The 12,964-nt window shown below is 42.3% G+C and overlaps 1 protein-coding gene across 1 annotated transcript; it reads left to right on the top strand.

Annotated features, from left to right (window-relative positions):
• The first annotated feature begins 80 nt into the window (after positions 1-80).
• On the top strand, positions 81-12,161 carry LOC109870891 (toll-like receptor 8). Its single transcript, XM_020461584.2, has 4 exons — positions 81-333; positions 6,509-10,521; positions 11,433-11,545; positions 11,663-12,161. Exons 1-2 carry the CDS (start codon positions 331-333, stop codon positions 9,614-9,616), a joined length of 3,111 nt encoding a protein of 1,036 aa, XP_020317173.1. The 5' UTR covers positions 81-330; the 3' UTR covers positions 9,617-10,521; positions 11,433-11,545; positions 11,663-12,161.
• The last annotated feature ends 803 nt before the right edge of the window (positions 12,162-12,964 follow it).

Genomic DNA, 12,964 nt, shown 5'->3' with positions numbered 1-12,964 from the left:
TACAGAAAGTAGGAAGAAAATCAGAGGAGAACTTCCCTAATAACATGCCCCAACACTGACTACCCATAATCCACCTGATTGAGGCAAGCAACCAGCTTGATGAACACATCTGACTAACTATAGCTGCAAGGGGAATTTTAGTTGCACTTCAACGTGTGTTTGAGTAGAGGAGGAATTGAGTCATTACACAAGGGACTACATCGATGGAAACAAAAAGAAAACGAACCTCTGCAGTTTTATTAAACTGTTTTGCTAATTGGTAACTAAACTACCAGGCACAACTTATTTGAAAGGCTTTCAAAATATCACAAGGAATCAACGGTAAACAATATGGTAAGTTTGATTAATTGCAGTTATTATTAATATATGTAGGGTGTGTCTATTTAGCGTATTTAGGGTCTTTGCTTTTCGAAAGTGGAAAAATTGATAATGAAACATGAGAAAATAAGTTACTTTTTAAAGGGGAAGTAGTGATGTTTCACAATCACTACATTCACAAATGCCATTTCTATCTAGGCAAACATATTGTAGATAACTAGTATGCGGAAATTAGTAGTATGTCCTCCATCACAAATCTATTGCTATTGAGATATTGACCATAAGATGCATGCTTGTAGGCCAGCCCTTGATCTTTACTCTCAGCTCCATTACATTACACATAAGAGTCCTTGGGTGAAGGCGTCTTCTGTGGTGGGGGTGGGGGGGTGGTTGTTAAGAGCCCCGACGCTCAGTCTCGCCATTAACACGAATGGCAGTACGTTTTTGGAAGCATAAGGACCTTATCTTTGATATATGTGAGAAATAACATCCCACATGGCCAAATATCCACGTTACAGTACGTGTTTACAGAAGACAGACGGAAGACAGAGGGACCACCTGTGCTAATTAGCTATCTAGCACTCTCTGATCACCTGTGATAATTAGCTATCTAGCATGCTCTGATCACCTGTGATAATTAGCTATCTAGCATGCTCTGATCACCTGTGATATTTAGCTATCTAGCATGCTCTGATCACCTGTGATAATTAGTATTCCAACATACTCTGATCACCTGTGATAATTAGCTATCTAGCATGCTCTGATCACCTGTGATAATTAGCTATCTAGCATGCTCTGATCACCTGTGATAATTAGCTATCTAGCATGCTCTGATCACCTGTGATAATTATTATTCTAGCATACTCTGATCACCTGTGATTAATTAGCTATCTAGCATGCTCTGATCACCTGTGATAATTAGCTATCTAGCATGCTCTGATCACCTGTGATAATTAGCTATCTAGCACGCTCTGATCACCTGTGATAATTAGCTATCTAGCATGCTCTGGTCACCTGAGATAATTAGCTATCTAGCATGCTCTAGTCACCTGTGATAATTAGCTATCTAGCACGCTCGGATCACCTGTGATAATTAGCTATCTAGCACACTCTGATCACCTGTGATAATTAGCTATCTAGCATGCTCTAATCACCTGTGATAATTAGCTATCTAGCATGCTCTGATCACCTGTGATAATTAGCTATCTAGCATGCTCTGATCAACTGTGATAAATAGCTATCTAGCACGCTCTGATCACCTGTGATAATTAGCTATCTAGCATGCTCCAAATACCTGTGGTAAAGTGCTATATAGCATGCTCTGAACACCTGTGTGTAACAGAAGATGGCCACCAGAAATATGTTGTCACTGAAAAATACTGTCGGCTGAAACTGTGATAAAACAGTCTACAGTAAGTGTGTATTATGCATTTGTGAAATGATGTTGATGTGATATGAAAGTAAAGGGTGTTATGTACAGTTGAAGTCGGAAGTCTACATACACTTAGGTTGGAATCATTAAAACTTGTCTTTCAACCACTTCACAAATTTCTTGTTAACAAACTATAGTTTTGGCAAGTCGGTTAGGACATCTACTTTCTGCATGACACAAGTCATTTGGTTTCTCCTCTGAAGCAAATGGTAAAATAGATGCAGCTGGAGATTACGCAATAATTGCGACGGAGGACACCAACCGGAGCACCTGGTAAATGTAGTCTCTTATGGTCAATCTTCCTATGATATGCCTACAAATACGGCACAATGCTGCAGACACCTTGGGGAAACGACAGAAAGTGTAGGCTCATTCCTTGCGCATTCACAGCCATATAAGGAGACATTGGAACAAAGCGCATTCAAACTCTGGGGCATTTCCTGTTTGAAATTTCATCTTGGTTTCACCTGTAGCATCAGTTCTGTGGCACTCACAGATAATATCTTTGCAGATTTGGAAACGTCGGAGTGTTTTCTTTCCAAAGCTGTCAATTATATGCATAGTCGAGCATCTTTTCGTGACAAAATATCTTGTTTAAACCGGGAACGTTTTTTTATCCATAAATTAAAAGAGCGCCCCCTATATCCAAGAAGTTAAGAAAGAGAGGGTCCAGATTGTCTAGCCCAACTGATTTGTAGGGGTCCAGATTTTGCAGCTAAGTATGAACACCATGGGACCACGCAGCCGTCACACCGCTTGTAACGACCGTTGGTGGAAGAAGGTGAGGACCAAGATGCAGCGTGGTAAGTGTTCATCATTATTTGAATCAACTGAACACTAAATGCAACAAGGAACAAAAGAAACAACCGAAACAGATCCGTCAGGTGCAAAACACACTAAACAGAAAATATCTACCCACAAAACCCATGTGGGCAAGAGCTACCTAAGTATGGTTCTCAATCAGAGACAACGACAGACAGCTGTCCCTGATTGAGAACCATACCCAGCCAAAAACAAAGAAATAAAAAAACCCTAGTCACACCCTGGCCTAACCAAAATAGAGAACAAAAAGGGCACCACTGGACTGAGGGGCGCCTCTGGACCGAGGGGCGCCTCTGGACTCAGAGGCTGCGATTCTGGGCGGCTCTGGCGGCGCCGGCAGCGCCGGACAGGCGGGAGGCTCCGGCAGCTCCGGCCTGGAGGGAGACTCCGGCAGTTCCGGGCTGGAGGGAGACTCTGGCAGCTCTGGGCTGGAGGGAGACTCTGGAAGAAGGTGACGGAGAGACAGCTTGGTCCTTGGAGGAGGCACAGGATAGATCGGGCCGTGGAGGCGCACTGGAGGTCTCGAACTAAGGGCCTGCACAACCCGTCCTGGCTGGATGGTGATTTTCACCCGGCACGTGCGGGGCACAGGTACAGGACGCACTGGGCTGTGCAGACACACGGGAGACACAGTGCACAGCGCCGACGCAGGATATCCTGGCCCGAGGAGACGCACTGGAGGTCTGGAGAGCTGGGCTGGCACCATCTGTCCAGGCTGGATCCTCACCCTAGCCCGGCAGATGCGGGGAGCTGGGATGTAATGCACCGGGCTAAGAACACGTACTGGAGACACTGTGCGCTCCACCGCATAACACGGTGCCTGACCAGTACGATGCCCGCCATGGTAAGCACGTCTTGCAGAGCTGTAGCGCCGAGCTGACACATGACATGCAGGGCTAGGGAGGCGCACAGGAGGCCTGGTGCGTGGGGCTGGCACAGTCTTCACCAGATGGCTAGCACACACCTCAGGACGAGTATGGAGAGCTGACTCAGGTGACATCAAATCCCAGACACGCTCCGTCGGGCAGATGTCGTGCCTCATGCACCAACACAGCAACTCCCTCATTACTCTCAAAACCCATGTGGGCAAGAGCTACCTAAGTATGGTTCTCAATCAGAGACAATGACAGACAGCTGTCCCTGATTGAGAACCATACCTGGCCAAAAACAAAGAAATACAAAAACATAGAAAAAAGAACATAGAACACCCACCCTAGTCACACCCTGGCCTAACCAAAATAGAGAATAAAAGCATCTCTATGGTCAGGGCGTGACACCGCTCAGGAAGGGGACTCATTCTGTCTCCTAGAGATGAAAGTACTTTGGTGCGAAAAGTGCAAATCAATCCCAGACCTTGAGAAGATGCTGGAGGAAACAGGTACAAAAGTATCTATGTCCACAGTAAAACGAGTCCTATATCGACATAACCTGAAAGGCTACTCAGCAAGAAAGAAGCCATTCCAAAAGTGCCATAAAAAAGACAGACTACAGTTTGCAACTGCACATGGTGACAAAGAAGGTACTTTTTGGAAAAATGTCCTCTGGTCTGATGAAACAATAATAGAACTGTTTGGCCCTAATGACCATTGTTATGTTTGGAGGAAAAGGGGGGAGGCTTGCAAGCCAAAGAAAACCATCCCAACCGTGAAACACGGGGGTGGCCGCATCTTGTTGTGGGGGTGCTTTGCTAAAGAAGGGACTGGTGCACTTCACAAAATAGATGGCAACATGAGAGAGGAAAATTTAAGCAACATCTCAAGACATCAGTCAGGAAGTTAAAGCTTGGTTGCAAATGAGTCTTCCAAATGGACAATGACCCCAAGCATACTTCCAAAGTTGTGGCAAAATGGCTTAAAACTTCTTAGGGATGCAATCCCGTTAACGGGGTCGATATGACAACAGCCAGTGAAAGTGCAGGCCGCCAAATTCAAAATAACAGAAATCTCATAATTAAAATTCCTCAAACATTCATGTATCTTCTACCATTTTAAAGGTAATATTGTTGTTAATCCCACCACAGTGTCCCATTTCAAATAGGCTTTACAGCGAAAGCACCACAAACGATTATGTTAGGTGACCACAAACTCACAGAAAAACCCAGCCATTTTTCCAGCCAAAGAGAGGAGTCGCAAAAAGCACAAATAGAGATAAAATTAATCACTACCCTTTGATGATTTTCATCAGATGACACTCATAGGACTTCATGTTACACAATAAATGTATGTTTTGTTTGATAAAGTGCATGTTTATATAAAAACATCTCAGTATACATTGGCGCGTTACGTTCACTAGTTCCAAAAACATCCGGTGATATTGCAGAGAACCACATCATTTTACAGAAATACTCATTATAAATGTTGATGAAAATACAATTCTTAGACATGGAAATAGACCTCTCCTTTAATGCAACCGCTGTGTCCGATTTTTTTTTTACTTACGGAAAAAGCAAACCATGCAATAATCTGAGACAGCGCTCAGAAAAAATCTATATATATCCGCCATGTTGGAGTCAATGGAAATCACATTATAAATATTCCCTTACCTTTGATGATCTTCATCAGAATGCACTCCCAGGAATCACAGTTCCACAATAAATGCTTGATTGGTTCGATAATGTCCATTATTTATTTCCAAGTAGCTACTTTTGTTAGCGCGTTTAGTACATAAATCCAAACGCTCGTGCAGGTCCAGCCGAATGTCGAACGAAAACTTCAAAAAGTTATATTACAGGTCAAAGAAACTTGTCAAACTTAGTATAGAATCAATCTTTAGGATGTTGTTATCATACATCTTTAATAACATTCAAACCGGAGAATTCCTATTTTTGTAGGAAAGCCATGGACCGCAGGTCGCTATCATGTGAAATGCGCCTGACCAAGACCTGGCTCTCTGCCAAACCACTGACTCAAAGAGTTCCCATCCGGCTCCACAACACAGTAGAAGCCTCATTCAAGTTTCTAAAGACTGTTGACGTCTTGTGGAAGCCCTAGGAAGTGCAACTTGATCCATATCCCACTGTGTATTCAATAGGGGCTGGGTTGAAAATCGACCAACCTCAGATTTCCCACTTCCTGTTTGGATTCCTTCTCAGGATTTTGCCTGCCATATGAGTTCTGTTATACTCACAGACATCATTCAAACAGTTTTCTATCCAATACTAATAATAATATGCATATATTAGCAACTGGGACTGAGGAGCAGGCCGTTTCCTCTGGGCACCTCTGGGCACCTTTCATCCAAGCTACTCAATACTGCCCCTGCAGCCATAAGAAGTTTTTAAGGACAACAAAGTCCAGGTATTGGAGTGGCCATCACAAAGCCCTGACCTCAATCCAATAGAACATTTGTGGGCAGAACTGAAAAAGTGTGTGCGAGCAAGGTGGCCTACAAACCTGACTTGGTTACACCAGCTCTGTCAGGAGGAATGACATTTCACATTCTTAAAATAAAGTGGTGATCCTAACTGACCTACGACAGGGAATTTGTACTAGGGTTAAATGTCAGGAATTGTTAAAAAACTGAGTTTAAATGTATTTGGCTGAGGTGTATGTAAACTTCTGACTTCAACTGCATCTAGAACTGTATCGCAATTGATAATTGATTCACTTTCAGATGGAGTATATGGCTGTTTTTTCTACGAGAGCCAGTCTACCTCTGAAAATATAATACCTTATAAGGTCCTTGGATTTCAAGGAGTAATGGTATGCTCCTTAAGAGTACATCTTGGGCTACTTGTTGGTCTACTCCACACAGAGGAGGCTGGCAGACATTCCATTTATTCCATTTCAGCCATTAATATGAGCCCATCCTCCTATAGCTCCTCCAACCAGCCTCCTCTGACTCCACGTTAGTTAGACATCTCATCATGAATCATTAGTCTTTCATTAATCTGTCATTATATTTCCATCCTCACACTTTTGTACTTTATATTTCCAGGCTGCTACCACCTGCTGGTTACAGTTGGCATCATTGTTCCTGTGTCACTTCCTGGTCATAAATACCTCATGTACCTTATGGATGCCATGGCAGTTTCCATGTGACATTCAGGTGGTCAATACTACTAAATCCACAGATGACATCATCTTCAATTGTCAGGAGCGTCGACTGAGAAAGGTACCTGATGGCATCACCAGGAATGTGACTGTGCTGGACCTATCAGAAAACAACATCCAGAATGTATCTCATCAATCATTTTCTAACCTGGAGAACTTGACCATTCTCAATCTCAACTGGGTCAACAAAAACCATATAAGTCACATTGCTGAAGATGCCTTCCAAAATCTGACAAACCTGCAGGACCTAAGGCTTAATGGAAATGGCCTAATTGAAATTCCACAAAACCTCCCACTCAGCCTGGAAATACTCATGCTGGACAATAACAAAATCAATTTCTTGAATATGAGCTACCTCTCTGGTATAACACATGTGAAGGAGCTCTTCTTATCCAAAAACTGCTTCTACTGGAATCCTTGTGAGAATAATTTTACTATAAGAAATGGCACATTCTCAGCATTGATTAACTTAGAAGTTTTGACATTGGCCTTTAATAATTTAACTCAAGTTCCAAAAGAACTTCCCAGTTCTTTAAAAACATTATGGCTTGAATCTAACAAGATACAGTATATTGATAAGGATGATTTCTATGGACTAACCCATCTAAAAACCCTTGAATTACAGGGAAACTGTCCACGATGCTCCAATGCTCCATTTCCGTGTGTCCCCTGTCCCAATATTTTCCTAGATATTCATCCTCATGCATTTCATGGCCTTACAGAGTTACAGACACTGCACCTAGCAGGGAACTCACTCAGTTTCATCAAGAACTCCTGGTTTGAGAGTTTAAACAATCTTAAACAACTGTTCCTCTCTTATAATTTCTTGTCTAAGGCTATGACTGAAGGAACATTTTTTAGCTATCTACCAAAGCTAGAAGTTATGGATTTTTCATTCAATTATGATTTGTTAGCCTACCCTGACACCCTACTGCTTTCAAGACAGTTTTCTAAATTGGTGTCACTTAGAACACTACATATAGCAGGTTATGTTTTTAAAGAAATCCAGTCAGATACTCTCAGCCCTCTCCATCATCTAAAAAATCTGTCAGCATTAAACATGGGAATTAATTTCATTGTTCGCTCTAATTCTACCATATTCAGAAAATTCTCACACTTGAAACTAATATACCTCGCAGAAAATAGGCTGTATCCAGTTTCAGTGAGCGATTCACCAGGCCGTGTCTTAGGAAGCAATTCAAAGTCGGAGCTGCACAAGTCACCTCTCACTAGTCACTATTCACATTCAATGGATTTTTCCTTTGAGTTAAAACACGGCCTTGTGAAGCAAGAGTGCTTTGACTCTGGTCGAGTGCTGGTCCTTAGTTCAAATAATATCTTCTTTATTTCTCCAAAGCAATTTGAGGGCTATGGTGACATTGCATGTCTGAACCTATCAAGAAATGGATTTTCTGCAGCACTGAATGGGACAGAGTTCACAACGTTACCAGCCCTAACATATCTGGACCTGTCCTTTAACAAGATTGACCTGGCCTATAACAATGCATTTAAGGAATTACACAAACTACAAGTTTTAGACCTAAGCTACAACAGCCACTATTTTGAAGTGTCAGGTGTGACACATAATTTAAATTTCTTGACAAATCTACCGGCTTTGAAAGTACTGAATATGTCAAACAATAACATTTTTACATTAACAACTAAGCAGATGACAAGCGCATCTTTGAAAGAACTTCAATTTCAACACAATTTGTTGGCCACATTATGGAAAGAGAGGGACGGATCATACAACAGACTTTTTAAAAACCTGGTGAATTTAACCTATCTGGATATATCCTTCAACAGCATTGAGAAGATTCCATCAACAGTGTATGAAAACTTACCGTATACCCTTCAGAAACTATGCATTAGTCATAATTTACTCACCCATTTTGATTGGGATAAACTGGCTAGTTTCCAACAACTGAATAGTCTGGATCTAAGCTATAATTCTTTATATCACATGTCAGCAAATCTCTCAAACTTCACAAATGCACTTCAGATGCTTGACTTGAGCTACAATCAGATTGCTCAACTCTCTGATGGATTTCTTAAGGGTGCTCACAACCTTCAATTACTTGACCTCAGCCACAACCAACTGACTATCGTCAACGAGACCACCTTCCTATCGGGCCCTGAAAACTACATGAAAACCTTGTCCTTGCAAGGTAATCCATTCCAGTGTACCTGTGACTTACTCGACTTCATCCTGTGGAATAAAGATAACAAAGACGTAGAGATCCCCGGACTGGCCACTGAGTTGATCTGCAACATGCCAGCCGAAACGAGAGGCCAACCAGTGATACTGTTTGACATTGAAGAATGTGTCAATGACATCAATGCCTTCCTGATTTACTCCCTCTCTGCTTCCTTGATCATGCTCACCATGGTCATCACCATGGCAGCTCATATGTTTTATTGGGATGCTTCCTATATTCTATACTACCTGAGGGCGAAGCTAAAGGGCTACCATTCCTTTGGGTCCGCAACAACAAACAATCTCTATGGTGCCTTTGTTACCTACGACACCAGAGACCTGTGGGTGTCAGACTGGGTGCTGAACCACCTGCGGGTGCAGCTGGAGGAGAGGCAGGAGAGACACCTGCCTCTCTGTTTGGAGGAGAGAGACTGGGTCCCAGGAGTCCCCCTGATAGACAACCTCACCCACAGCATCCGACAGAGCCGCAAGACCGTTTTTGTGCTGACCGAGGCATATGTCAGGACCGGGACCTTCAGGATGGCTGTGTACCTGGCCCACCAGAGGCTGCTGGATGAAAACATGGACGTGATCGTGCTGGTTCTCCTGGAACCTGTACTGCAGCATTCTCACTTCCTCCGTCTGCGGCGTCGTCTGTGTGGGAAGAGTGTTCTGGAATGGACCCGGACTGCAGCCGCAGAACCCTGGTTCTGGCAGTGCCTGAGGAACGCTGTCAGGTTAGACAACCAGGTGATGTACAACCAGATGTACTCCAGGTACTTCACCAATAAGTAGAGCACAGGTCAGACCAGAGACTCAAGAGGGACCAGGTAGCTTTCGCACACAAATAGACTGAGCAGTTAAACACAACAACTGCAATCCCTTTTAACAATTTATTTTTATATCCCTTTATGATTGGATGATTCTGTACATCTGAAATCAACAATATGTAAATAAATGTTCTATTCATTGCTTTAATGCCAAACAGGGGGGGGGGTATTGGGTTGTGGTGTCAGCCGGTCAGTGGCACTTATGGTATGTGACAGATAATAAAGACATAATTTTCAAAAATTGTGACAATAAAGACAACATTTTCAGAAATTGTTATGACTCATTATTTTATTATATGAATTATCATTTCAAAAGATCACAAATTCAAAACACTGTATAGGGAATCTCTTTGAACTACACAGACAGTCACAGCACCAGTGTGCCTTACGATCATGGAAAATGTATTATCTAAAATGTAGTCAACGAAGTAGGGATCAACTAGTAGTCTTACTATGTTTCTGATGCAAAACAATGAAGTCAGGGTTACCATCTGATGTAATACTGTGTTAATCCACGGGATGTCATTATTGACACAATCACGAAGAGTTACCGGTTTACACTGAACTGGTTGGGGTTGGCAGCAATGCTCTGAAATGGTGCCCTAAATCAAATGAGATTAAAAAAAAAATTGTTGTCCAATACGATAAACAAATAAAACCACAACTATTATTTGTGCTCTCTCTCTCTCGCTTGTAAAGATGACGTAATATATATTTTCCCTAACCAAGTTGTGCAAGAGAGTGAAGGGACGTGACGTCATGCTGAAAATTAGCATATTGCGGAGTATAATAGACTCTGATTGACCAACCCGCCTTCACTTGTGTTCGCGCCATCTGGATTGAGACTCATTTGTATCCAATACACCTCCGGTGAGTGCGCAAACAAATTATTTTTTGTCGTAGGGCCTACATAGCATGTTTAACCAACTAGGTTAACTTCACAGCCAAGTAGTATGTTCTGTCGTGTAGGCTATAAATGGTCCAACCGCTGCAGTAGCCTTAAGCATAAATGCTTAATCAATATAATATATTGCTCAATGTATTTCTAGATGTATAAGTCCTATTCAATAATGTAATTGTTTGTTCGATCACTTGAAGTTGGTACCCTAGTAAGTGTTTTGAGTTAAACTTATCAATAGTGTGGATGTTCTAACGTAGGCTACAATGTTGCCTACAAATATTATCATGTCTTGATTTAGGATGTGCTACAATGTCAATATGACAAAGCAAATGTGCAAATGCTGACCATTGATGGTCGATGCCACTAGTTAGCCTCAAGCCTGTTTTGCGATGCTGCCAAGCAGGGCGGTGGTTAAGACTACTTCGCCTGCAGATAGCTCTCACAGAATGGCACAATGCTGTTCTCCAGATTTGTCGCCAGTCATGAGAACACGTGCCCATAGAATAAATTGCATAAAACAATGCAATTTTACGTTGCTTTTGTAAATCTAGGAAAGTAATGGACTAGGTTGTATCTACTCGAATTTAGATGTGGGCTGCTTGCCCTGCCAGGGGGAATGAAAGCATTTAATCTTACCCCCACCCCACCCCAACACATGTGCTGTAGGGGATTGTGCTCTTTGTCTGCATTTTGGGTTTAATTTGAATGTATGGGCCTATTAAGAGTAACTATGATGGAAGCTGTGCTAAATTGTGTGCAAGGCCCATATGGTTTCATAGACCAGGTTTTGTTCATATTTGCCAATCTGGAATAAATTCTTGCTTTCTCTTTTCCATTGAAACCTAAATGTCTAATTCAGTTTCATCTGCTGTTTGACCAGATCCTCTGCAAAGATGTCTGACAAGCCAGATCTTGCAGAAGTCTCCAACTTTGACAAGACCAAGTTGAAGAAGACTGAAACGCAGGAGAAAAACCCCTTGCCCACCAAAGAAAGTATGTTTGGTTTATTCTACATCAAATGCTGATTTATCCTTTGAAATTGGTGTTTTACTGATAAGTTGAGACACTGTGCAAACATTAAGAACTAACCTGTTTTCACCTTCCTTGCAGCCATTGAACAGGAGAAGCAAGCAACAGCATGAAGCCCAAGCCTCCACTATGCACTGTACATTCCACGAGCATTGCCTTTATTTTCATCTCCTTTTAGCTGTATAACTGTAATCAACACCTAAGTTGCATTGTAATTGGACAAAAGCAGAAGCCTGTACAGCCTCCTCCCTTCCCCCCCTCCCTTCCCCCCCTCCCTTTTACATAAAGTCTGAAAGGAAACAACTACTGACTGGCAGTCTGACTAGGAGGATGTGTTGCTCGTCCCGACTCACTTCAGCGCTCTGTCACCTGTCCCTGCATCCAGCCACTTGTGGTTGTGATAGATCAGCCCACCAGGGACCCACACTTTTGACAGTCAGTGTAGTTCAGCTTCTGACCACCTATGAAATGCTTTCAAATCAAGGAGTTTTTTGTTACTTGTTCAATTGTTTTGTATAAGTTCAATTCTTGGAATGCACAAGTTTGTTTTGATATGCAATTAAAAAGAAATGTAACTGTTTGGTATTGTAATTTTCATTTTGAATATACTTGCATTTGTTTGAAGTGTCACATTGTACAGCTTGTTGTTCATTACAACTCTGCAAGTGTCTACCAAATTGTGGCTATTCTTTTAGACTACTGGAATTGCATCCTTTACTGCTGAATGGCTATGCAGTCACTGTTAATCAGAATCGAAGCGATGTGTTTCAAACTGCTGGAGTGGTGGCAGTTTAGTCATTTAAAATGCTTCTCCAGAGCAATTTCCTGTTAGCCTTAAACTGGCTAGGTGAGGCAACCCTATTTCAGTTAAGTGCAAAGGTGCTGCTAGAAAAGAGACTAGTACGTTTTTTTGTTGCCGGTGATGTGGCTTCACTGACGCACTAGTGGGCTTTGGTGCACTAAGTGGATGAGCCCTTGGCACAGTGCACACAACTGACCTAGAAAAGCACCATTGGCACACATCACAACTGGCTTAATGGCCTGCCTGCCCCAGCAAAACAATAAACCCTTGGTCTGGACTTGTGGTAGGAAAGCCACATTCTTAAAGGACTTATTACTTTAGTTGTGCTGGACTTGGGACATATTACAATGGCCAAAATGGTTCCCACAATAGTAATTGCATAGCTTCAGTTGTACTGGATGTTCTTGGGGGGGGGGGGGGCATATTGCAATGAAGTATTGTCTGAATACAACAATCCCCTATCATCCAACAGGCAATCAGTGTTTTGGCAATTTGTTCTCACAATTTCAAAAGATTAGCCACCAATGGAGATAGCTTAACACAGCTTTTACTAGTCATTAAACTCATCCCCATCCATAATT

The sequence above is a fragment of the Oncorhynchus kisutch genome, linkage group LG2 (genome assembly GCF_002021735.2).
Source record: "Oncorhynchus kisutch isolate 150728-3 linkage group LG2, Okis_V2, whole genome shotgun sequence".
NCBI lineage: Eukaryota > Metazoa > Chordata > Actinopteri > Salmoniformes > Salmonidae > Oncorhynchus > Oncorhynchus kisutch.
Note: the sequence above shows the minus strand (reverse complement) of the source record. Positions and strands in the feature narration are given on the sequence as shown.